Genomic DNA, 27,772 nt, shown 5'->3' with positions numbered 1-27,772 from the left:
AGCTGTAGGATGTCCCTAACATCAATGACGAGTCCAAGAAGGACGAAACAGCTGTATGATGTCCCTAACATCAATGACGAGTCCTAGAAGGACGAAACAGCTGTAAGATGCAGCTTTATACATTTTTGGTTCCTATGTAACTCTCAGTTTGCAATGAAAGGTGCCAATATCTTAGGTACAAATGTACAAACATGTGCCCTTATTTGATTTCGCACCTCCCTATCCAGTATTTTTAAAACTTGTTTTGCTCTACTCTATCTTCCACTGAATTCGTTTTTAAGTGTGTTGATATCTTGTGTGTCATTAGACGAAATTCTAACTCAAAATCGATAAAGAGGCCAAAAAACGAATAAAAAATATAGCTTTGTATGGAGACAAAAGTACAAAAGTAAGACCAGGTGTTCCAGCAGAGTAAATACCTTCTGCTTCATCGACATCTACCATACCAATTAACGTCCTTCCGTGACAATAGCAGAGACCTATATCTCTGACAATAGGGACATTACACAGCTGTTTCGTCATTCTAGGACTTGTCATTAATGCTAGGTATATAATACAGCTGTCTCATTCCTCTAGGACTCGTCAGTGATACTCGAGCCATTATACAGCAGTTTCATTCCGCTAGCACTAGTCAGTGATACCACGGCAGGGACACCATACAGCAGTTTTGTCATTCTAGGACTCGTCAGTGACACCAGAGACACCATACATCTGTTTCTCCCTTTAGAACTCGTCAGTGATGTTAGGGACATTGGCGCAACTGTTTGTCCTTCTAGGATTCGTCAGTGATGCCAGGGACATTACTCAACTTTCTCATCCTTCTACGACTTGTCAATGATGTAAGTGGTGCGATGGTCTTAGGATACCAATGAAATGACAGTGGAAACTCCAATAAGAACAGGGGGCCGCGGTGGCCGAGTGGTTAAGGTGTACCGACACTTTAACACTAGCCCTCCACCACTGGGTTGCGAGTTCGAAACCTACGTGGGGCAGTTGCCAGGTACTGACGTAGGCCGGTGGTTTTTCTCCGGGTACTCCGGCTTTCCTCCACCTTTAAAACTTGGCACGTCCTTAAATGACCCTGGCTGTTAATAGGACGTTAAACAAAAACAAACAAACCAATAAGAACAAAAGAAACGTTAGACTCTGGATTGAGAAATGCAATAATAATTTCATGATTTTCAATACTGGATTCGGAATGTCAAGCACATTTATGTCATTAAATACATACCGACGGAGCTGTGCAAATATTAAGATAAAAAGTAATAAGTAGGTTACGACAAGAGGTTCGTTATTTAATGTTGCATACCAATAATAACCAAAGAGAATTGTTATGGAATGCTTTATTATATTAATAATGTATGTTCAATATTGATTTATCTATTTCATGATAAATTTTTAATAGCACTAACAAACATATGTTAAGCAAAACAATCCAATGTAATGCACTATTAATGATATAATGACAGTTAAGCAAAACAATCCAATGTAATGCACTATTAATGATATAATGACAGAGATAATGATAACAATATCTAAAGCAATATACATGTAGTAAAATTACCAAAGGACATGCATTTTCAATAACGAAAATCTAAAAGCATACTGCAAGCAGTAAATACAATAATATCACATTGCTTGAAATTCTAAAAAAAACAGAAAGACAATTTATGTGATCATTTAGTTAACAAGAGGCCCAGAGGGCCTGTATCGCTCACCTGGTTTCATGATATATGAAACAAGAACTATGCTTAAGTATATTTGCCACTGGTATTGCTATGTCAATATATCATAGATATTTCATATGGTTACATGAACATTGTTTTTATTGTAATTCTAAAAATGTCAATTTAGCCAAATTGATCCCTTTTGGCCCCCCGGGGGTCAGCCCCACCAATTGTACAATTTTGAATCTCTACCTCAAGGGGATGCTACCAGGCGAATATGAGCGATATATATTAATCCATTGCTTAGTTTCAGAGAAGTTGTTTATATCAATTTAGGCAAATTGACCCCTTCTGGCCCGCCCCTCAGCCCTCAGGGGGGTCAGCCCTATCATTTGTACAATTTTGAATCCCTACCCCAAGGGGATATTACCAGTCAAATATGTGAGATATCCATTGCTTAGTTTCAGAGGAGAAGTCGTTTATATCAATCTAGCCAATCTGGCCCTTTTTGGCCCCGCCCCAGAGGCCCCCAGGGGGTCAGCCCCATCATTTGTACAATTTTGAATCCCCACCCCATAGTGATGCTACCAAGCAAATATGAGCGATATCCATTGCTCGGTTTCAGAGAAGAAGTCGTTTATATCAAAATAGCTAAATTGACCCCTTTTGGCCCCGCCCCAGAGGCCCCCAGGGGATCAGCCCCATCATTTGTACAATTTTGAGTCCCCTACCCATAGGGATGCTTCTGACCAAATTTGGTGAAATTCCAATCAGCGGTTATGAAGAAGAAGTCAAATAATTCAATTGTTGACGGACGGACGGACGGACGACGGACGACGGACGCCACGGTATGGCATAAGCTCACCTTGGTCCTTCGGACCAGGTGAGCTAATAAAATAATTTGCTTTCGTATCGTAATGTTACTTACTGACAAGTTAAAAAATAAATACAGTTTTAAATTACTGCAGATTTATGCCAAAAGTTGAGACTTCTAAAAAAAGTCAGAAAGTATACCCCGTCCCCAAAATAGAAAACTATTGAAGCATGATTGCATTTGGCAATGTGACACGTGTTACGTGTGACACGGTATAACATAATAAACATTATATACCATTATAACAGGAAATGTCTATATACTTCTATAAAATAGATAACAGAAAGGGCCAAGAAAATAGAGCTAGTTCAACTACGTACATATATCGTGTGTGCTAAGCTTATTTTAACTACTTTAGGCGTCGACTGGACAACTTTTCACAAACAGACAAGGATAAAATCAATTCACTTTACCCCTTTAACATTGGGGCAGGTGCTTCAAATTGACAATAGCTAACATTATCTTAATTAAAACAAAATTTCATATAATCTATTATCTTCAATCAAAATTTCAAATAATCTATTAATCAGCACATAATATTAATACATCACAAAATTCACTGAAAGACATCATTCTCTGCCAAAATAATGGAACATAGTTATGGATTTACAATCAATTTTTATCTTAATAACATATACCTAGCAGCAATAGTTAGTGATGTTCTTGATATTCATTAATAGTACGAACTATAACATACACATCTGGTGTATGTCATATTGCACCATATGAGTAAGGAAATTGATAATATAAAATATTTGATTTTATAAATTTTAATTCAGCACAACTTTCATTAAATCAATGGACATGAAAATATTAAGTTTTAATACAAACAAGTAACAGCTATCTGTTAACTAATAATACCTTTAATACTAGTCTTAATATCCTAATCCCAAACACACTGTACCATAGAGTGGAAAACTTGCGATATAATTTCAAGCGACACCAAAATATCACAAGGCAAAAAACGGCCAGCATTATTCCTGCATTCAAGACATTTGTTTTCTCTCATTCTTTCAAATAAATCCATAAAGGAATGGTTATAAACTGATAACTGTTTTAAACATCATCTGATCTTACAGCTGAGACACATACTATAGAATAACTTTCCTTTTAGTAAAAATAAAACATAAATTTTAAACATCTTTTGTGCTACACTCTACCACCAGACTTTTGAAGTCAATTTAATTCAGTGGTATCTGATTAAGCCTTCGAGTGCTTTCCAATCAATCTGATGAATCAAGTTTTCAACTCATTTTTGCTCTGTTTTTGCATGCTGCCCTTTGTCATACAGAAACTTTTTTGACCAATAATGCTTACTATTCTGATGCATGCATGCAGTCGTAAGCTTAAGGCCCTACATGATGCATTTTCAAAATGACTTTCATCCATTAGGTTACCGAGACATGGACATATTAAGGATCTACAGAATGCATTTTCAAACTACCTTGATACAATAAGTTCCTGGGACCTGGAAATATTAAGTAATTAACATTAACTTCCTGGTTTCTTAATATATGTGGTATCCAGATAAGTTGATATACACTACTTAAATGGCTGTAGTTTAGTGTAGCTTAATTTAGACGCTAACAAAACAGAATTTCCGATATGGAGTTGATTGACAAGATCTACAGATCACTGTTATTCATGCAGTGCAGATTGACACATCACCAGGGTAGACGATTAATCCCAGACGATTCAGTCTTCTGATGTGACCAGCATGAAAACTGATTCTTTTCATGCAATTGATATGTTGATCAACTAGTCCATGTAATTGGAGGCAAAAGGACACAAAGAGTTCAATTCAACTTTATGTCGTTGATACGTGGATGAGTTGGTTCAGTGTGATGGGAGGAAGAAGGACACTGTGACCTCTACTTAACTTTGTCAAGGATTTCCGCAACTTGGGTGAAGCGCCGAGAGCATTTCGGATGACAACCTCTGGTAGCGACAAGTCTTTTGTTTTGGACTACAAAGAAATGGACATCATTAGATTTTGGAACTGACATTTAAAATACCACAAACTACCAGCATTTAATATATTCTGTTGTGATTTTAATGGTCTGAAAACACACAAGAAGTACAAGAACGAAAACCTCCAAAGCTGACATCCTGTCAGGATTATTCACCACAACATAGGGAAATTCTGAGACCACTCCAATATATATCATATAGAGCATATTTAAAAACATGCTGATACAAAGTTTTCAATAATTTATCGTATGATTTGGGTTGTTATTTTAGTAAAACATATCAAAATAAACTTGAAGAACCTGTAATTTTAAGCACAACCGCTTTCATTTCTGAATCTTTGATAATGAAGATTCAGAAATGAAAGTGCTATATGCTTACTTGACGATGATTTTTTCCGTCTTATTTAAATATATAAATTTTTTTTTTTATAAAATTTATATAGATTATTGAGGCTATTTCTTATTGATCGATCACAATCGGTTTCTGCATTATAACAAATCATAATATAGTTGATAATTACCGAAAAAACAATTTATATTTCATATCTACATTGAACGTGTTGAGACATTGAGATCACAAGATGGTAAAATTGTAATACTTGCCATGCAAGAAAGTCTAATAATTACATATAAATGTACCAAAACATACGTAGATAAAAAGAACCACAGTAACACGGATTCAATTGGGATTATCGTTAATGTAATATGTTAATGAATCACCGATTTTCTAAGAATAGCATTGCTCTACTAAATTCAGTTTAAATCAATTCTATTGATTCGACAAAAGGATTGAGCAATGTTCAGGCTTTGCCTATATAAGCTCTCTCTCTATATCTTCCAGCATACTTTTAATAGTTTAAGACCATTTTGAGTATAATATTTGCATGCATTATATTTCAACTGATCTCATGACATGTGGGTATAAATTTTTGCGAGATACAATAAAGTAATTTGATTTGATATTTTCATGTTTCTACAAAATTGAATCATCTCATGTGATTACTGGACTTGAGAAAATACAAGAGGCCCAAGGGCGTTAATGGTCATTTGACTCTAAATTAAAGATCCTTATACTATTGCAGTATGCATTCTATGTAACAAGTATAGTGGCACTGTCAGCCATGGTGGCCATCTTGTAATTTGGATCAACCTGAAAAATAACAACACTTGATCAAAACTAGCTCAGGATCATTTCTGGTAAGTTAGAGCTGAATCCCACTGGTGGAATTTGAGAAGAAGTTTGAAATAGGTGTTGTTCAGGAAAACCATGATTGTGCAATCATGTTACAAAATGGCCGCCATGGCTGCCATGTCAAAGTTTTTACAAGGCAGAAAAATAACAACACTTTGTTGGCCCTCCTTCCTTAACATCCTCACCAATTTCCAGCTCAATTGCACCAGTGGAACTGGAGAAGAAGTTTAAAATGTGTTTTTCAAGATGGCTGCCATGGCGGCAATCTTGGATTTCTGACCAACCCGATGAATAACAGCACTTGGTTAGGACTATCTCAAGATTATTTCAGGCAAGTTTCAGCTCAATCCCACTATTGGAATTTGAGAAGAAGTTTGAAATGTGAAAAGTTTATTAACGGCCCAGGGCGCACGGCGCATGACTACGGACGAAGCATATATGATGACTATAGGTCATCCTGACCCTTTGTTCAGATGACCTAAAATACTGAAAATTTATGATAACAGGCACAAAATAGAAATCGCTCAAATTTACATATTCAAAGGCAGCTGTACGTTTTCATATATTTGAACAATTCCATTGCAAGGTGATGTAAGCTTTTTCTAATTATCTTTGCTGCAACAAAGCTGATATTGATAAGCTAGTACCACCAGATGTTTGCTGAAGTTCTAAATCTAGCAGGCAGTGTAACATACCGTGCAGCGCTGTAACAACCTAACAAGCTTTATCATCCAGTCAGCTTACAAATCACTAAATATTTCAATTTTGCAAATTTCTTGGCTACTTAACATCCTCAGAGAGGAAACCATATGAGGCAGCTCAGTCACCTCAATCTGGAATCCTTGACAGTCGAGTGATATCTCTTGACTTTAGGATTGAAGATGTATATAACAGAGCTGTCTCGACTATTAAGCACATCCATCTTGAATCTTACACCCAATTATATCATTTGACTGTGGGATTTCATGTGGCTATGTAGCCAAAATTTTGCGAAATTAAAATATTTTTATTGACATTATGAATTCTTCCCTTTGGAGGGTATAAATTTGATACATAAATATACATGTGTAATTTCAGTCACTTTTTTACTTCCCAGTTCAGAAGGTCTACAGATATCTATGATAGAATAAATTAAGATGTCCAAAAATGAAATATTGAATGAAGAATTCAGTTAAACCACGTTTGTGGTCTATTGAACATCTTAAACACTCCCCATTGCATGCATCTAATGCTCCACTTTCAAGAGATAAAAAATATGCTTTATAGAAATTCCAATCACACTCAAAATAGTGTTTTCCTAATAGAAAGTAATATGTTATAAACTTGAATCCTAAAGCTGTGTTTTAGTCTCAATGAAATTGGAGCATGTTGTATTTCTACTCTACAAGATACATAGGGTGCAATTTGAGTTATATACTGAAGGTCCAAAATACCATTCCTATAACAAACCTGTGGAGGCTAAGTTGGCTAACAAATCAATGTTACTCAGATAGCGAGAAATCTGCAGTAAATTTGACAAAAAGATGTTGATGTGATACAGATGATATACAACAAAACTGTTAACTTAACAAGTACAACAAGTAATCATCGTAATTATGGGAAGGAACGCCCGATATAACAGTGAAACATTAGATTCTCTTTTTTCCACAAAAAAAAATCCCTTCAGCTATGATGACTGTGTTGTATACTTTAACTTTCAACATGGTAACAGAACAGGCAAGGCAAGGGTTTTAATATCAAACAGGGTAAAACCATAATTTTGAGTGTCAGAAGTGAATAAAGAGCATCCATTCTTGTGTTGTATCAAAATGCAAATGAAAATGTATCAATATACAAATTGATCATGATGAAACACTACACATATATCAATTTGACTGGATGTTGGTTTTTGGAGAATTTCTCATCCGTTACAATTTGCAAATTGTCAATATGCTGTTGCTATGGAAACAAATCATACCTTGTTTCAGAGAAAATAGTTATACACTATATACAGGTAATATAAAATCCAATGAAGTTTGAAATGAGACATGAGAAAATGTTTAAGGAGATCTCTGGAAAAAAGTTAACGACCAAGAGAAGGACATAGCCATACTAATTAAGATACCAGTCAAATTTGTATAGGCATTTACAAATATCTTAAACTGTGTATGTATATGACATCTCCTGAAAATAAAGATGATTTATAAAAACAGAACATATGCTATCTAATCTAGCTGTTTATCAGTTAGATATATATTTATAATAGGTCACCAAAAAGGTGACCTAAAAATTATAAGACAATATAAATATCTCGTTTCTTGACAGACTTACCGAGGTATACTGCTGCATCTTTTTCTTGGTGAGGTCGTAGTATTTACAGTAGTTTTCGTGTTGTTTCCGGACATCTGAGGATTGAGATGTAGATTTGTGGGCAGGTGGAGGGGGTAGTGGTCGTTCCCATTGGTAATCCTGACTATGGGCCGTCGTCCTCGAGTACAAACGGGGTAACGTAAACTGGGTCTCCTTCTTCACCTGTTTCTTCCTATTTAAAGAAGAGTTAATATTTTGTTTCAATTTTTAACAATTTTAGAGATTATGTTGTGTACACGTAAAATATAATCCCCTAGCTTCCATTCAAATAAAATGTTTTTTGAATTCTATACAATTTCCTTAAGATAGTACATTTTATTTGAGTTAATAAACTTTATATAGAAGAGTACTAATTCAGCCATTTAGTGATCAAAACATACATGACAGTGATAACATTACTAAAAATCATTTTTAGGTTCAAAATTTACACCATTATAAGATGTTTGTTATCACAAGTCTACTTTCAAGCATTTCACTGAAAATGTGTTAATGAGTTTATTCTAATTAATATCTTATTGTCTGGAGAAGTCAAAGTATCGAACTTTGAAGGGAAATTATATTTTCTTCTACTAAAACTTTGTTGAAATTAATCAAATTATAAGCATTATTAATCGGTCTCCCTTGCACTTTTTAAAATGTTTATTTTTATTGTTTATTGTTTCCCCAAAAATATCATAATTCCTATTCTGATTTTATTTTCCTATTTTAGTATATTTCGGATTATTATTTTTTTAAAAGACATAAATGATAGTCTTACTTTTTCCTTGAGTGTTGCTTAACACTTTGAAGGTTTGGCAGAGATTCTGCCGACACATAAGATTTTTCAGTCAGGGTGTCAAATGACTTAGTACACTGCGATCGGCTCCGTTCTGATTGTCCTGATGCCATTTGACGATGCTGCAGGTAGTCCTCAAACGACGTGGCAACAGGCACTCCAGTTGTCCATTGCATTTGAAGAATTCCAAAATTGGATTTTCCGGTGTCCCTGAAAGTAACATGATGATTACATCATGCAACCACAACATATCGGGTATGATCACTGTCACTTTGAAACAGAAACTTCCTCATTAATAAATGGAATCTACAAATCATGCTTCAGAACATTGTTCCAGTACTTCTGCATAGATAGCAAAACCAAAGATTGCTGCCTGTCAACCATTTTCTTTTTCAGATCAGACTCAAAAATATATGTGCACAATTTTAGGGACCAAGGAAAACCTACATATCAAGTTTCCTTCCAGTAATTCTCTGAAAAAAGCAATATCAAACTTCAAATGTCAAAATCCAAGATTTGAACAGACCACCATCTGGTATGCCCAGGAAACAGTTGAAAAACAAATATGCAAAAAATGTCTACATATAATGAAACAATATTTCAATTGTGTCCCGGAAAAGAACCGAAACAACAAATTCAGTCCTTATGGCTACTGCATACCAGGACAGTTTTGCTACTGTTTATCATTCGCCATTTTGTCAAAAAAACAGGAGGGCAGCTTCACAATGTAGTGAAAGTCGAAAAACTTTCTTTTTTTCTAGAAAACTCTATGTTCATGTAAGGCAATTAATCTTAAATGGGTTGAAAACATATCTTGTATACTGTATTTGTTTCCAAAAAACTTATCTCGAGGAAAGAGTAACAAGAAGATAATCATCAACTTCGTTGTGGGATAACATTAAAAAACATACTTTTAAATGCCTCTGACAACTGTCTTAGGTTCAGCAAGATTTCTTTAATCACCTTGCTAAAACATTTTATCACGGTGTACTTACTCATTTTTAGTCTGCACCATCAGTTTACCAGGGATAGGCTCCACCCGATGGCGGCCGTCATAGCCAATGGTAGGGCCCTGAAAGTTCATATTAGAGTCACACAACTGAATACTGTTTATATGTTTGTTTGATCGCCACTCAAAAAAATTATTTTATGTAACATCTTATCTGGTAGCACAATTGACATCCCCCCTGTCTCTGGTTTCATTAATATTCAGTAACTTAAGACTGTGTGAAAAAGAAGCCTAAAAAAGATCACCAATCTGCCCTCACCTGTCCCCACCCTGACTGTGTGAAGGAGACGGAGTCCACCCTCTCTGGGCAGTAAGGATATAATAGGTCAGATACTTACTTTGTTCCCCACCCTGACTGTGTGAAGGAGACGGAGTCCAGCCTCTCCTGGTAGTAAGGGTATAATAGGTCAGATACTTACTTTGTTCCCCACCCTGACTGCGTGAAGGAGACAGAGTCCAGCCTCTCCTGGTAGTAAGGGTATAATAGGTCAGATACTTACTTTGTTCCCCACCCTGACTGTGTGAAGGAGACGGAGTCCAGCCTCTCCTGGTAGTAAGGGTATAATAGGTCAGATACTTACTTTGTTCCCCACCCTGACTGTGTGAAGGAGACGGAGTCCAGCCTCTCCTGGTAGTAATGGTAGATCAGAAGCAATATACTGAATGACAGCTGGGCCATTATTCTGCTTGACCTTCCCTGTATCAAAATCCCGTTTCACCATCTCCATCCGTTTCCGCTCCTGAGCGGTGGGTGTTTTGAAAAACCGCTGCCAGTTTTCTGTAAAAGTTAGACAAAGTACGTGTCACATCGAATTTACAAAGAAACAGCCTTCTGAATTTGATTCATTTTGATGTTGAGGTTATTTTTTCTGTCAGATATTCAGGCATCATTGATGGGTCCTGGAAGGATAAAACGACTGTCAGGTGCAATTTATATTCATTATATTTACATTCTGTGTGACAGTCTCCCATTACTCCTGTGTTAAACCAGATGGTATTGATCACCGTATAAATGCAGCCCAGATCACATGACCTCACTTCTGTCAGTGTCAAAAAAATTGTTTGGCAATGCGTTGCGAGTGAATCAAACCTAGCAAGGATTTGGACTTAGAACAATTGTGTAAATATGACGTCATTTAGGTGCTTTGTTGATCATAGTCACGCCAAGGCTTTGTATAACACATCAATTTGAATGCAAACCAAGCACTACAATGAAATTGATTTCACATGTGCGGTTCTTTCAATTGAACAAACAGGGGAATAGCTGAACTTAAACCCCAGATTTAGCAAAGAGAAAGTGAAGTTTAACATATCTTGTAAATATAACAATTAAACGCTTGTTAGATTGTATTTATTTTACATATTCATGACGCCCTAACTGGCGTCATTCTATTTATCTGTCACCCAGATTGCATTGATCTTGCCAATAAATACAATCTACCAAGCATTTAATTGTTAAATACTACAGTCATATAATATATTATACTCAATCCATATTTAGAAATGCTTTCTCAAGCATTTTATACAATCCTACAAATGTCCTAATTATTCTGTAATGATAACATAAAATTTGGAATATAACCATCAAATTATTTTGATTCATATTTAGCAATGTTTTCTGAAGCAATTTGAACAATCCTTACCAAATTATTTCTTAATAATGTCACGATTCGGAAAAATAATATTTAGCATTCTGTGTTTCTCAAGCATTTTGTAATGTAAACAGTCATTGGAAAAGTCCCAATTATTTCGAAATAATAATGTTAAATTATGAAGAACTCAGGATTTTAATTCATACTTAGCAGTGTTTGCTCAAGCATTTTGTATGGTCATTGGAAAAGTCCTAATCATTTCGTAATATTAATGTCACATTCCAATGAACACTCAATTTTAAAACAATGTAAGATGTTTGAAATTACAAGTGCATTGAAATTAGAAGTTATTTATCTTATAACATTTGTCTGCTTTAAAAGTTTAAAAAAAATAAACTTTAATTAGCACTTAATGATTTAGCTTTCTTAAATTTGATTATAACACAATCATAATTTTGTATGTATCTAACTGTTCCATCACAATTTACAAATTATGTAGAAGATATTTTAAAGCACAATGTCATGCAATGTCTAGTAAAATGATATTTAAATTATCGATTTGAAAGATTATTTAACAAGGGTTTTAAAAATGCTGACCAAAACACCAAACATCTTTGTAAATCACATTCAAACTATTAGAAACACCATCCAATAGCATTAACAAACAAAATATCCAGTAGGAATTGTTTTATTTTTTAAAGAAATAATACAAAAAAAAACTAAACAATCAAACTACAATTACTCAAACATTGCTTTACCTTATATTTTGGACCTTCAAATAAGTATCAATAGAAAAATCCCTCCTCTTAATCTTAGCAAACATTGTAATATCTTACTTGTAACTAAAATTTTGTGTTCCCCCTTCAAAATGATGTTAAGGTTTTAATTAATAGTTTTCATAAACAATAATTGTGCATTTCGTTTTTTTCTCAAGAATGAATATTGGATACCATATCTTATAATTCACTGATTATGCAATTTTGTTTTTCAGATGATTAAACTTATCTTTAATTCAAATGATTCACACACTATACACTTTATTTACTCAATGCCACAATATTTACGTAAAAAAATATTAGTAAAAGAAGAAATACATTTAAAAACGAACATTAAGAATAGCAAACCTTCAAAATTCAGAACATATACAAGGATCATTCAGTTAAAAAATCTCTAATATAAAGTCTTCACAACAACTAAATCACTTACTATGGCGCCCCCTTCTTGGTTCAGGCAGACCAAGCTCTGATACATGTTCTAGACAAATATAATTGAAAACACTTGAATTCATAATTTTTTTAAATAATTTTAAAATCACTTTCTGTCCTAAATGAAACTTAAAGAGGATATGATGTCTCTTTGTAACTTGGGAGAAGATTTGTAACTCCTTTGTTACTTGGAAAGGAATTGAAACTTTTTTGTAACTTTGAGAGGATCTGAAACTCCTTTACAATCTTTGAATGGATCCTTCGTAATCCTGATTGCGTAACTTTGAGGAGATGAGAAGCCCTGATTGTGTAGCTTTGAGGGGACCTATCTGAAGCCCTGATTGTGTAGCTTTGAGGATATCTAAATCCCTGATTGTGTAATTCTGGGGAGATCTGAAGCCCCTTTGTAATGAGAAGGAGATCTGAAGCCCCTTTGTAATGATATGGAGATCTGAAGCCCCTTTGTAATGATAACGAGATCTGAAGCCCCTTTGTAATGATAACGAGATCTGAAGCCCCTTTGTAATGATAACGAGATCTGAAGCCCCTTTGTAATGATATGGAGATCTGAAGCCCCTTTGTAATGATAAGGAGATCTGAAGCCCCTTTGTAATGATAACGAGATCTGAAGCCCCTTTGTAATGATAACGAGATCTGAAGCCCCTTTGTAATGATAACGAGATCTGAAGCCCCTTTTTAATGATATGGAGATCTGAAGCCCCTTTGTAATGATAACGAGATCTGAAGCCCCTTTGTAATGATAACGAGATCTGAAGCCCCTTTGCAATGATAACGAGATCTGAAGCCCCTTTGTAATGATAACGAGATCTGAAGCCCCTTTGTAATGATAACGAGATCTGAAGCCCCTTTGTAATGATATGGAGATCTGAAGCCCCTTTGTAATGATAACGAGATCTGAAGCCCCTTTGTAATGATATGGAGATCTGAAGCCCCTTTGTAATGATAAGGAGATCTGAAGCCCCTTTGTAATGATAACGAGATCTGAAGCCCCTTTGTAATGATAACGAGATCTGAAGCCCCTTTGTAATGATATGGAGATCTGAAGCCCCTTTGTAATGATAACGAGATCTGAGGCCCCTTTGTAATTATAAGGAGATCTGAAGCCCCTTTGTAATGATAACGAGATCTGAGGCCCCTTTGTAATGATAACGAGATCTGAAGTCCCTTTGTAATTATAACGAGATCTGAAGCCCCTTTGTAATTATAACGAGATCTGAAGCCCCTTTGTAATGATAACGAGATCTGAAGCCCCTTTGTAATTATAACGAGATCTGAAGTCCCTTTGTAATTATATGGAGATCTGAAGCCCCTTTGTAATTATAAGGAGATCTGAAGTCCTTTTGTAATTATAACGAGATCTGAAGCCCCTTTGTATTTATAATGAGATCTGAGGCCCCTTTGTATTCATAACGAGATCTTAAGTCCCTTTGTAATTATAAGGAGATCTGAAGTCCCTTTGTAATTATAACGAGATCTGAAGCCCCTTTGTAATTATAACGAGATCTGAAGCCCCTTTGTATTTATAACGAGATCTGAAGCCCCTTTATAATGATAACGAGATCTGATGACATACCTTTATCACTCTCCATACCCTTTGGAGTAGACAATCCTGATTGACACAGAGATCCTGCTGACTTGACTGGAGACAAGGAATGTTTTGGCCAGTCTTGTTTGGATCGATGATGTCCTGAAAAGAAAAAATAAACATCATATATAATACGATGCTATTAACTAAAAAGTTGATGCTGAATTTACAGGCTTCTATAGATTCACTAAGTAGGCTTAATGGACAAGTATGACAAACACTTTCATAATAAGCCCAGAACAAGTTTATGTATTTCTTCTTCTCTCAATTTCTCCCTTTCTTCTTAACTGGTCTTCTTAATGTCAATTGAAGAGAGCAAATATTGTATTTTGCTCTGACTAAGCCTGAAATATGCTTTTATTTTGTTGAATTGGTTTTAAACCATGAACAAACTCAAGTCCTTCCGAAGGATCATCAAACATTGATAAGCAAAAGACTGATCAAATTTACCTTAAATGGACCAATAAAATTGTCTTCACTGTCGTACTAATTGTAAACACAAATCTTACAGAAATTCACTTCTGTATTTATCGCTTTTATTTCTAGCCATCTGATATGGGGGTTACAAGATTACTACAAGGGGCTCTTTAAAGTCTTAATAAAATTGCGAAAAAATATATAGGGAGGCTTTAATTGTTTGCTCTTTTGACACCAAAGTTTAACCTTGAAGGGTAATAATTTAAATGGTTAGCCTCCAATATGAGGAGGGGCAGTCCCAGGTATGTAATAAGGCAGCAAAACATAATGTAACATGGACATTATTTTCAATGAGAACAAGAGTGGAGTAATATCTCAAAAACATTTGGAATGACTGCTCACTATCAGTGCATTCTGAAGTAAACTTGATTTTGATCCTACAGCGGCCTAATATACCTTTCTTAATCACAGCCATGTCCATCCCAGACTTGTTACTCAGGACCTCAGATATTTCCCGCCCTATTCCAGAATCCTGTGTGCTCAATGTCTCCAAGGTTGCGTCTGCTGCCTTTTCTCCAACCTAACAAAGAAAAAAAAATGTCATACATATTATACGAGTAATTTCTCATGGCTGTCTGTGCACTAGTCCAGAATATTTAACAAGAGGTACTGGCTATCGATCAATGTTCTATTGCATGAATATCAGTTGATTGACTTAGTACTGAGGTCAATTATTACAAAATGAGTTTGATTTTCCTAAACTATACACATAAGCTATATTTTGAACTATTGCACGGCTAAAATGACTATTGCATGGTCACATGAGAACTATTGAACACCTGTGACATTTAGGGAATTCGTCCTACCCTTTCAAGTGTCTAAGTCACTCAGATGTCAGCAGTGCCAACGACAGTCATGGTGACTTTTAGGCCTACAGGAAAGTCGAGATATCAGTGATTCTAAGTGTGTTTTAGTGACTATGTAATAAAACAAGTATATCATTGGAGTCTGTGCAATAGTCCAGAATATTTTATACGAGGTAATGGTAATCGACTGATGTTCTATTGCACTCCAGTGTGTTGTACAGTTTAAAATATCAGCAAAGAAGATATATTTTTAAAGTGACTGTCACTAAAATAACAGTCTAGAAACATTTCGGTGCTACAGCTATATATGAAATTGTTTATTATTAATTTTAGAAAATATTGCAAAAGTAGTCTCCCTTTACACATACCTCTGACAAGCTGACAGCCACATCTGCACCATCATCATGGTGACCGCTGTCAGTCGGCAGTATTCCTCCATCTTTGTCTCCCGTCTTACTGAACTGCTGTAGTCTTTTGCTGGGCACACCTCCGAGCTCATCTCCATACACTGCAGGTAAGAATGATATACCAGATAAAATTATAAATCAATGAATTAACTAAAATATAAAAGTCAGCTGACGTGCCCTTTATGACACATATATCATGCTATAATACAAATTTATTGACAGATTTTCTGACTTAACGGATCACTTAAGGACTACAGCTCCAAATATTCTAAAATGGAGAGGCCAAAAAAATGTAATTAAGCTGTCTGCAATTCTTGGACATTATGTTAAAGATGTTTGTCCACCAAAAATATTTCATCTGCAAAAGACTTTTGGCCCACACAAAAAATTAATTTGCTATTCCTTGTCAAGGTCAAAGATTTATGGCCAGTAGGATAATATAATTCATTTGCAATTTCTTGACGATGTCAAAGACTTTTGCAAAAGTGTTTTCCCTATTTCAGTTTAAATATCATCATGATAGGAAGTTTTTTATCACCATTTTCTAATAATCTTGAAATAGCTCAAGTTTATAAACAACTGAACTGAAATTTTTGAACTTAATAGCTGGGATGAAACTATAAAAAGGTATAAAAAAAATAACACTGTTGCAAAAACAACCTCGTAAAGAGTACACACCATACTCACTAAATGTCATCCCTTTTCACACCAACTTACACTTTCTGCCACTGCCAGGCCGAATGTAGGCAGGGTACCTCTTCTTATAATATTTGTACATGGCCGGGTCTTTTGGATTGAACCTAGAGAAAGAATCAATATTAAAAGAATGTTTTTTTAATTGTTGTGAATTTTACAACCGATACATTTTTCGTTTGGTTTATTTTGTTTAACGTCCTATTAAGAGCCAGGGTCATTTAAGGACGTGTCTGGTTTTGGAGGTGGAGGAAAACCAAAGAACCAAGAGAAAAACCACCGGTCTACAGTCAGTACGAGGTAACTGTCCCATGTAGGTTTCGAACTCGCGACCCAGAGGTGGAGGGCTAGTGATAAAGTGTCGGGGCACCTTAACCACTCAGCCATTGCAGCCCCCACAACACATACAACAAGTGCCCTGAGAGCTCATTTGGAAATATTTCATTTGCTCTGCAATTGCCAATTCATAAACTTACCAAACAAAATGGAAAGTTAATTGTCAGATCATAATTATCACATAATTCCCATTTGAGTAGTGTTAAGAAGAACAATGTTCATGACCTCAGAGTATTAAGTGTATATTTTAGATGTCACAAAATTTCCACAATCGGATAGAAATACCCAACTGATCAATGTATTACTCTCAAAAATGTATGTATGTATGCTGTATAAAAGGTGAACCATCATCAGTGTGGAATATAATGATGAAAATGTTGAGATGAAATTGATGATTTTGTGAATATTTCTATGAACTATATTTTTTGTCATGAACATTCGCCTGTAGTCGTGACGTCACAAAAACTTGTCCCATTGGCGGCCCGAAATTTGACTTTAAATGTGATAATACCGTTACAGGCTGAATATAAGAGAAACTTAAATCAAAAACGGAAATAAAAGTATTAAATTGCCTTCTTTGGAAAGTTATGGTTCTATAATTATCACGAGATGGCAGTCAAATTAATCATAACGTGCTATAATGTATATTATTAATTTGTCTGCAATCCTGTGAAAATTACAGGGAAAAAATGTCCAAAGAAGGCAGCTTAGTGCTTAAGTAAGACTGGTTTAACTAAATCTCAACACCATCTCAAACAATCAAGGGCTTCACAAACAGAATCTGAGAGATTATATTATCAACAGACAGAGGATCTTACTGTACATAAGTCCGAGCTTTGTTATATATAGAATTTATTGAATTTGTTTAATAAATTGATTTACTTATTAGCCACAAATGAAAGACTTTGCTATCACATAACTGAAAAATTTAACTGAAGACTCAATTTCTATATGATACAGACAAATTCTGACACTAACAGTTGGTTTTTCTCCGTAGAGACAATCATGTGACATCATAATATTGAATTGTGACATCATTAATTATTTGTGATATATCACAATAGTGTCATTACACATATGTCTTACAACATTGATTACACAATCATATAGTGTCATTACACATATGTCTTACAACATTGATTACACAATCATATTACAAGGTAGAACCAACCATTAAGGTATTAAAAAAAAACATACGCGGGTAAATGACTATCATAGTTAAGAGATTAGAAGGACCTTGTCAAGGTAGCAACATTTCTCCTCCAATGACCAACCCCCTTCCAACTAAAACACTGTTACTCCCCTTTCCAATAATAGGTCATTCACCTCTACAAAAAGGATGCTATGACTCTTTCATGTAACTTTCCATATTTCAAATCAGTTTTCTGAAAATGAGATATTGTTTTCTTAACATCCACCCTATTTCCTTCTTTTCACAGCCCATATAGGAGCCACACACTGAAATGGTTTATATAGAGGTTACACAACGAGTGATTGTTGGATATGGAATTTATTTCACACGAGTAAGTTATTTTTTAAAAGTTACAAAAGACACGAGCTTTAGCGCTTCACTAAATATTTAGAAGTTGCCATAATATCTATTCAAGCCACAAGCTTTAAGCCATTCAAGAATAATACTTTTTTTTTAAATGAAAAGATGATGACAGATATCAAGATCCTTTTGCCTAGTTAGTGAAAATAGGTTATATGAAAACTAGTCAGTTTTATGTTATACTCTTAAATGCATAGCAGATCCAATTTATGAGCGGCAAAATACAATGAAACAATTATTAATTTTTTCAGGTTAATGCAAGAAATTGTTAACCTTTGTTGGCCTCGGTATTATAGGCTAATAAATCCTGGTGTTAACCTCATACAAAGTCAATAGTTGTATAATGTAATATGGTTAAAGTCAGAATCCTTCAGGCAAGTGGCATACCCCTATAATAATTGTTAAATAAGTCAAATAAATTCCAAATTACAATGAAATAACTTTAAGATTCTATTTATAACTGTTTAACTTATTTTTCAGATCTTAAATCAAAACTCTCAAATTAATTTCCAAATACTAAAACAGATGAATTCAAATCACATGGTAGTCATTATATTCATATATGAGAAAACTGTGATGCCAATGTCAATATTCACATCAAATAGTATTCATGACATGATTCAGAATTCACGACATCATACAGTAATCCTGATGTGATTCAGTATTCACGTCATATAGTATTCCTGATGTGATTCAGTATTCACGTCATATAGTATTCCTGATGTGATTCAGTATTCACGTCATACAGTATTCCTGATGTGATTCAGTATTCACGTCATATAGTATTCCTGGTGACATTCAGTATTCACGTCATATAGTATTCCTGGTGACATTCAGTATTCACGTCATATAGTATTCCTGATGTGATTCAGTATTCACGTCATACAGTATTCCTGATGTGATTCAGTATTCACGTCATATAGTATTCCTGATGTGATTCAGTATTCACGTCATACAGTATTCCTGATGACATTCAGTATTCACGTCATATAGTATTCCTGATGTGATTCAGTATTCACATCATATAGTATTCCTGATGACATTCAGTATTCACGTCATATATAGTATTCCTGGTGACATTCAGTATTCACGTCATATAGTATCCATGACATGATTCAGTATTTATGTCATATAGTATTCCTGATGAAATTCAGTACTGACAATATCATATTGGAAGTATTAAGGCCATGGTAGTATTCGACTCATGACTCATGATAGCATCAGTATTTATGGCATCATGGTGGTCATGATGTAATGTTCATACTCACGACGTTGTAATGGAGTTATTAGTCATGTGTGATATGAATGACAGGGGCATATATTTCATGGTAGAATGACAGACCAATCATGTGATATATTGGTTAATGCACATGTAATTACAACAGCAATGTGGTTCCAAGCTACATTTGGAAGGTTCCAGTAGGTATTGTAATGATAAGCTGATCTAAGCATTACCATACTTATCCTGCAATAAGCCCAGGCCTGGTCCGCACAAACTTTTACTTGAAGTGAGGGAGGGATACGTATATAACAAAATAATGAAATAGCATTTCATATCCTTCTCACTGAACTGCATTGGACATGGGCGGGCTTATTACCAGACATGGGCTTCTTGCTGGATAAATACGGTATAACATTTATATCTCATTAGAGTAGCTGCAGGTGTAGAAGTTATTTCGGTTAACAGATGATGTCACGGCAGATTCAACTGGCGTTTTTGTTAAATATTAACTTGGAGAAGAAGTTAATTCAGGAGGTTGTTAGACAACATCAATGATTTTAGAAACTTTACCCATCATATTCTTCTTCTTCCTCATCAGACCTTTAACACAGGAATTACAATATTGCAACAAGCCTTGATCTTGTAACAAATTTCATGTTATAACTATAATCAATCTTCGTTAAATAATCAAATACTGGTAAAATTACTAAAAAAATGAATAAATGAATTAATAAAATAAAATAGGCTTATTTTATGTATGCTTATTCAATCAAAATTTCAGTCAAAAATTGCTTTGCCCGTTTAATTGAGACAAAAATAATGATGATACATGTTCACAAGATAAAATCTACCTTTTAAGGGTCCCTGGATACATTAGGTTCTTATTGAAATAGTTTCAAAAGATATATGAATGACAGTTAATTGGCTTATACTGGTAAAATTTTGATCCAAAAATTAAATATGTCATTCTTTGATTTTGTTTTCATCTGTATTTCAAAATGTACATTTTGTATTTGTGTATACATTCTTTCACTCAGGTCAGGAGGGAAACTTTGTTTTCACCTAAATTTTGGTCTGCAAATAAAACTTACATAGAGTTCCGAATATCAGACTTCCGTGACTTGGCAGAAGGAGGAATTTCATCTTGTGTCTCTCTGAAAAATAAAACGTTTCTTCATTTTTATACACGTATATTACCCAACTTGTGGATATACTGTATCAGCATTTATCCTCTCCCCATTGTAATAGTTTAGTATTCAACAGGACATTGTATGTCTATTTACTGGCAGATCTTACCGTATTTATCCTATAAGCCCCCTCCCTAGTGTAAAAGGGAAGGGGAGGGGGGGGGGGGGGGGGGGGGGGGGGGGACTTATTTATGAATTATGATTACACATGTAGCTAGCTTACAATCTAAAAATTGATGATTCTATAAAAGTGATGATGGAGGGCTTATTTGTGGATAAATATGGTAACTAATTAAGCACAGACCCAAACTAAAACAATAGCAGAAGATTTTCTCAACTGCAAATGAAGGAGCCACAAACCAGAACAAGAAAACTGGCCATGACACAGACAAACCCACCTGAAGTTATTATAAATACAGTTCAGAAGTATAAGTCTGGATTGCCAGTCCTCGTTAGAGTCGTCTTTCTCTGGAAAATTCTCACGTAACATCCACTGTCTAACTAACTTTTTCTTCTCGTTAGTGTCCCTGTTAAACCCTTTCTTACTGGTATATAAAGTCTCCATACTGTACACAGTCTCCCGCGGGTCTTCAGATAGGTACGTATACATTTCACTTCGACCGTATCTTACAAACATATGACAATATTCCTGTTGTCTATTATCTGTTCCTTAACTCCAGTACAAAATCAATAATCCTTGTTAATTAATTCAAAATCAAGAAGACTTCAAAGAAATCACGTTTCTTGCTAACATCCTTTATATTCTCCAGAACACTTTTACTGTTTCAATTAATCCAGAAGGAAATTGATTTGTCCGATATGATTCTGATCACCATCTGATAGAATTAAATGGACTCCATACACCCAAGATAGCTGACTTGTATGTTGTATTTTGTTGATGTAAAACAACTTATACCACAACGTCTATCTAAAAACATTTTTATTCTGATGCACAGTCCTAACAAAAAACATTGTGCAAAAGATCCTTTCAAAACTAGCCTTAGCAACAGTGCAATTCAATGGAAAGTTAGTATAAATGTTTAATGAAGAGTTTTCCTATCTGGATATCTTCATTGGAGAGTGTTCTATGTGATAAATAGTCTACCTTTCTGTAGTTCCTTACCACGACACACACGACAGATATCGCTTAGTGTGATCTTTTATATATACCATAGATACCCACATAATAACTGACAATTAAACACGGATATTAAAATCTATTCTGACAGCTGAAATATCAATTTAAGAAACGCCTGCATCCTTGTGATTGAAAATCATAGAAAGTGTACACACTGATCATTGTTGATGTATATACACGGCTATTGTTCACGGGCTGATGAATGCAGTGTCGTGTGTATACACCTGTCCGTAAACTATACCTTAGGGATTTACATAGCAACCAATAAGACCAGTCCCCATTATCATATGGTTCTGATGTCTATTCATCACCAGACAACATAAGCCCAACACACTGAAGATATATCCATAACTTCTTATGTCTGGCAGCCAGTGTGTTCCAGTGGGCAGAAAAATGTATAATGGATGGGGGTCTGACTGTAGTAGATCGGGCCAGTGGATCTATGTGGATGGGGGTTTGACTGTAGTAGATCGGGCCAGTGGATCATGTGGATGGGGGTCTGACTGTAGTAGATCAGGCAAGTGGATCATGTGGATGGGGGTCTGATTGTAGTAGATTGTGCCAGTGGATCGTGTGGATTGGGGTCTGACTGTAGTAGATCGGGCCAGTGGATCGAGTGGATGGGGGTCTGACTGTAGTAGATCGGGCCAGTGGATCCGTGTGGATGGGGGTCTGACTGTAGTAGATCGGGCCAGTGGATCATGTGGATGGAGGTCTGACTGTAGTAGATCCGACCAGTGGATCATTTGGATGGAGGTCTGACTGACAGTAGATCGGGCCTGTGGATCATGTGGATGGGGGTTTGACTATAGTAGATCTGGCCAGTGGATCATGTGGATGGAGGCCGGCCTGACTGACAGTAGATCGGGCCTGTGGATTGTGTGGATGGGGGTCTGACTGTAGTAGATCGGGCCAGTGGATCATGTGGATGGAGGTCTGACTGTAGTAGATCTGGCCAGTGGATCATGTGGATGGAGGTCTGACTGACAGTAGATCGGGCCTGTGGATCATGTGGATGGGGGTCTGACTGTAGTAGATCTGGCCAGTGGATCATGTGGATGGAGGCCGGCCTGACTGACAGTAGATCGGGCCTGTGGATCGTGTGGATGGGGGTCTGACTGTAGTAGATCGGGCCAGTGGATCGTGTGGATGGAGGTCTGACTGTAGTAGATCCGACCAGTGGATCATGTGGATGGAGGTCTGACTGACAGTAGATCGGGCCTGTGGATCGTGTGGATGGGGGTCTGACTGTAGTAGATCGGGCCAGTGGATCGTGTGGATGGAGGTCTGACTGTAGTAGATCTGGCCAGTGGATCATGTGGATGGAGGTCTGACTGACAGTAGATCGGGCCAGTGGATCATGTGGATGGGGGTCTGACTGTAGTAGATCGGGCCTGTGGGTCGTGTGGATGGGGGTCTGACTGTAGTAGATCGGGCCAGTGGATCGTGTGGATGGAGGTCTGACTGTAGTAGATCTGGCCAGTGGATCATGTGGATGGAGGTCTGACTGACAGTAGATCGGGCCTGTGGATCATGTGGATGGGGGTCTGACTGTAGTAGATCGGGCCAGTGGATCGATTGGATGGGGGTCTGACTGTAGTAGATCCGACCAGTGGATCGTGTGGATGGGGGTCTGACTGTAGTAGATCGGGCCAGTGGATCGAGTGGATATATATACAATACTCTAAGCTACCATAATTTATACATTGTTTCAACTGGTTATGATTGCGTCCAAAAACTGATTTGTAAATGTTCTGAAATATGAAGTGATTTTAATATTTGCTCAATTTGAGCAGATCTTAATTACAGTGAAAACTCAAGACTTTATCTACAACTGACTTTAATGACATCCTGTAACATCCGACCATATCCACCGGAACAGTGACATACTCAACTGTCATTACAAACACTAACTTTACTGACACACTGTCATATCTGACACATTGACTCAGACCCATACAGTGTTGGTAAAGTCAGGTTTCACTGCATCTGACACATTGACTCAGTCCCATACAGTGTCAGTAAAGTCAGGTTTCACTGTATCTTACACATTGACTCAGACCTATATAGTGTCGGTAGAGTCAGGTTCCACTGTATCCGACACACTGACTCAGACCCATACAATGTCGGTAAAGTCAGGTTTCACTGTATCTGACACATTGACTCAGACCTATATAGTGTCAGTAAAGTCAGGTTCCACTGTATCCGACACATTGACTCAGACCCATACAATGTCGGTAAAGTCAGGTTTCACTGTATCTGACACATTGACTCAGACCCATACAATGTCGGTAAAGTCAGGTTTCACTGTATCTGACACATTGACTCAGACCCATACAATGTCGGTAAAATCAGGTTCCACTGTATCCGACACATTGACTCAGACCCATATAGTGTCGGTAAAGTCAGGTTTCACTACAACTATTACAGCTTAAAAAAAATAACCTCAAATTCAGTGAAACAAAAGGAAGTAACTCAGAATGGTATCAGATTGATCAGAAAAAAATCAGACGAGCATATATTGGCAACAATGTTCTTTGCAAGTGATAAATAATGTATATATCCATCTAAATTTAAAGTGATCATAATACAGGTTGGTATTGACATTTAATATTCTGCTGGGTAAAGATTTCCCACTGGTCCCCACTCCTCTAGAGCCTCACTTTTACCTGGGCTCATTAGCTTTTGATACAATACTTCCTCTTATTACCTGTAAACATTTTTACCTGTAAGTTTTAATGATTGATTGGAGGTAAGTACAAAGTCACGTGTGAAATCGATTTTGTTGACTGATCAACAACAGAGCCTTATAAGTCCTAAACCTACAGGGAATAACATCCCTGAGAAATATGGAACAAAGGCATCGATGTATACTTAGATTGTAAAATCTGAAAATTAATTAACCAAATCATTCAGCTGAACGGCTAGCTATTTACAAACATTGAAGGTCACTTCAGCTCAATTCTCACTGACCACTTTTTAGCGAATGTTATATGTTATTTAGTGACCACTTCTACATATTTCTCTATAATTATAATTAAGCTATGAGAGTTTTTTCCTGAATCTTGACACAATGAGAATGATTTTCATACATAAATATGAATTTGAAATGCCTTCTAGTTATTACAAATGAGGAACGAAGATGAGGTTACTTGATTAAATCTTTTAAAATATGAATCTTAACAGTATTTTATGACTTACCCATGAATCTGAGGGCAAATAGCTGCAGGGAAGCTCATGGGTCGGGACAGAATTACAATATAGAAACATTCATGTATGACCTTGCTCCCCATATGAAATTTTACCAACCAATATCAACATTATATATATATATCTGATTCTTTTAAGCTGGCCAACTTGCAGGGACAGAATTATATAATAAGGAACAGTATCACCAGACATTTCTATATTGACAAAAGACTTAAAAGTCCAAGGACAAGCTGGATGCTATTCCTGATGTTTATAGATTTTATTCCCTCCTCTGACAACTAACAGTTAATATGTAAGTAGGAAGAAACATCAGACTGACAGCATGACCTTGACTAAATGAAGTTAGGTAAGCAGCATCACACAATGTAGAATGTTACTCTTCAATGAGTCAGAACCACCTGAGATGTGACTCAGTGTGGCATTTTATACATTTGTACATGTAGAGAAAATATCCAACAGTGTCAATCTCAACTACATAATACATTATAGATATTATAGACATGTTATTACCAAGGAGTCAAGACTATTTCAAGCTTCCATATGTAACACAACTGACCTAGCTGAGACCATGTATAAAACACACCTATAAATGTATAAATTCTTTCAACTTGTATACCACATCTGACCTACGACCTTGTCAAGGGACCTAGCCACTCTATTGTATCAACTTTCCACCTGTATACAATTTGACCTATATATGACCTTGTTAAGGAACCATCCCTTTTATTGTATCAACCTTCCAATGGTAAACAATTTTACCTATATATGACCTTGTTTAGTAACCCAGCCCCCTCTACTGTATCAACCTTACACCAGTCTACAATTTGATCTATATATGACCTTGTAAAGAACCTAGCCCCTCTACTGTATCAACCTTACACCAGTCTACAATTTGATCTATATATAACCTTGTAAAGAACCTAGCCCCTCTACTGTATCAACCTTACACCAGTCTACAATTTGACCTATATATGACCTTGTAAAGGAACCCAGCCCCCTCTATTGTATTAACCTTCCACCAGTATACAATTTGACCTATATATGACCTTGTTAAGGAACCCAGCCCCTATCTATTGTATCAACCTTTCACAAGTGTACAATTTGACCTATATATGACCTTGTTAAGGAACCCAGCCCCTATCTATTGTATCAACCTTACACCAGTCTACAATTTGACCTATATATGACCTTGTTAAGGAACCCAGCCCCTTTTATTGCATCTGTTTTCCGTTGGTTAACCATTTGACCTATGACCTTGTAAAAGAATCCAACTCCACTATATTACCTACACTGTATGACCTATGACCTTGTAATGGAACTAGATTCCTCTATTGTATCTGCTTTCCATTGATAAACCACTTGACCTATGACCTTTTAAATGAACCCAATTCCACTCTATTACCAACACGGTATGACCTATGACCTTGTAAAGATACTAGCTCCCTATATTGTATCCACTTTCCAGTGGTATACCATTTGACCTGTGACCTTGTAAAGAACCGTATTTCACTGTTACCAACATAGAATGACCTATGACCTAGTAAAGGATCCATTGGTAAACCATTTGACCTATGACCTTGTACAAGAGCCTGCAACTACACTTTATTATATCACAAAAACTCATAAGCATTAGTATACTACTATACTAACTCAATTAATTTTGCTTATCAGTACAAACATTTCTGGGCCTTAACAAATACACAATGATGAAATGGAACCTCCGACTACATAAAACATATCTGCATTGTGTACAGAAGCTACAACAAGCAAGTACAGTAATGATTTTATGGAATGCTCTAAACGTCAAAAACACTAATATAAACAATAACCCAGCAAACTAACATTCATTGCATTGCTGAATTTAGTTATGTTCTTTATTAAGATTTTTCCTTTAATCCACTAATGCTTTCCTATGGGAAATTCTAATTTAAGGAATGAAATCATTAAGAATTGTTACGCAATCAGGGGTAAGTGCTCTGAAATGATCAGGTTCTGTTATCAAAGGTTCCTACCTGTTGGTATCAAACATTCCACTTCCCTGTCTTCGACCCCGGTCTGGAGTAGGAGGCTCCCATTGGTCTACAGAAAATAAGGTAGAATATTTCAATACAGAGACAAGTCTATGTATCTATACACTTTAATTTGATTCTCTGTATCAAGGAAAAAATTCAAAATATATTTCATTTAGGGGATAGTAAGTTGTTTTGAGTGGCTATACTGGCGATTAGAACATGAAATTTGGTTTGAACTCGAGACCGATAGGTCGAGAGTTTAAACCAAATTGCATGTTCTAATCGCCAGTATAGCCACGGAAAACAACGTACTATCCCCATTCTAACACGTGTACTATCGCATATATTTAGAAACATTGTTTTACAGCGCTACAAGTACGCTGTTAAGTACTCTGTGACCTCCGTTAGTGACATGTCATACTGTGGCGGATTGACCAATCAGAGAGAAGCTATCAAAGTCGGTCAATTGGCCACGCCCATGCTGGCGAGAGCT

The 27,772-nt window shown here is 36.1% G+C and overlaps 1 protein-coding gene across 4 annotated transcripts in view; it reads right to left on the bottom strand.

Moving 5' to 3' along the window:
- Positions 1-2,556: 2,556 nt before the first annotated feature.
- Positions 2,557-27,772, bottom strand: part of LOC117317673 — a 102,627-nt gene continuing 77,411 nt past the window's right edge. For 3 of the 4 annotated variants that reach the window (XM_033872541.1, XM_033872544.1, XM_033872542.1), the window contains 12 exons: positions 27,280-27,346; positions 20,824-20,886; positions 20,303-20,332; positions 16,647-16,729; positions 15,891-16,030; positions 15,113-15,236; positions 14,228-14,341; positions 10,418-10,614; positions 9,823-9,899; positions 8,810-9,037; positions 8,014-8,224; positions 2,557-4,507 (listed from right to left, as the gene is read on the bottom strand). In XM_033872541.1, the coding sequence (XP_033728432.1) occupies positions 4,349-4,507; positions 8,014-8,224; positions 8,810-9,037; positions 9,823-9,899; positions 10,418-10,614; positions 14,228-14,341; positions 15,113-15,236; positions 15,891-16,030; positions 16,647-16,729; positions 20,303-20,332; positions 20,824-20,886; positions 27,280-27,346 (1,493 nt within the window). In that variant the 3' untranslated portion in view covers positions 2,557-4,348. The remainder of the gene's footprint in view (positions 4,508-8,013; positions 8,225-8,809; positions 9,038-9,822; positions 9,900-10,417; positions 10,615-14,227; positions 14,342-15,112; positions 15,237-15,890; positions 16,031-16,646; positions 16,730-20,302; positions 20,333-20,823; positions 20,887-27,279; positions 27,347-27,772) is intronic. The other variant, XM_033872543.1, reaches the window with a different exon arrangement.

The sequence above is a fragment of the Pecten maximus genome, chromosome 19, assembly GCF_902652985.1.
Source record: "Pecten maximus chromosome 19, xPecMax1.1, whole genome shotgun sequence".
In the NCBI taxonomy this organism is placed as follows: domain Eukaryota; kingdom Metazoa; phylum Mollusca; class Bivalvia; order Pectinida; family Pectinidae; genus Pecten; species Pecten maximus.
The sequence above is the reverse complement of the archived record's forward strand: the minus strand, read 5'-3'. Positions and strand labels throughout refer to the sequence as shown.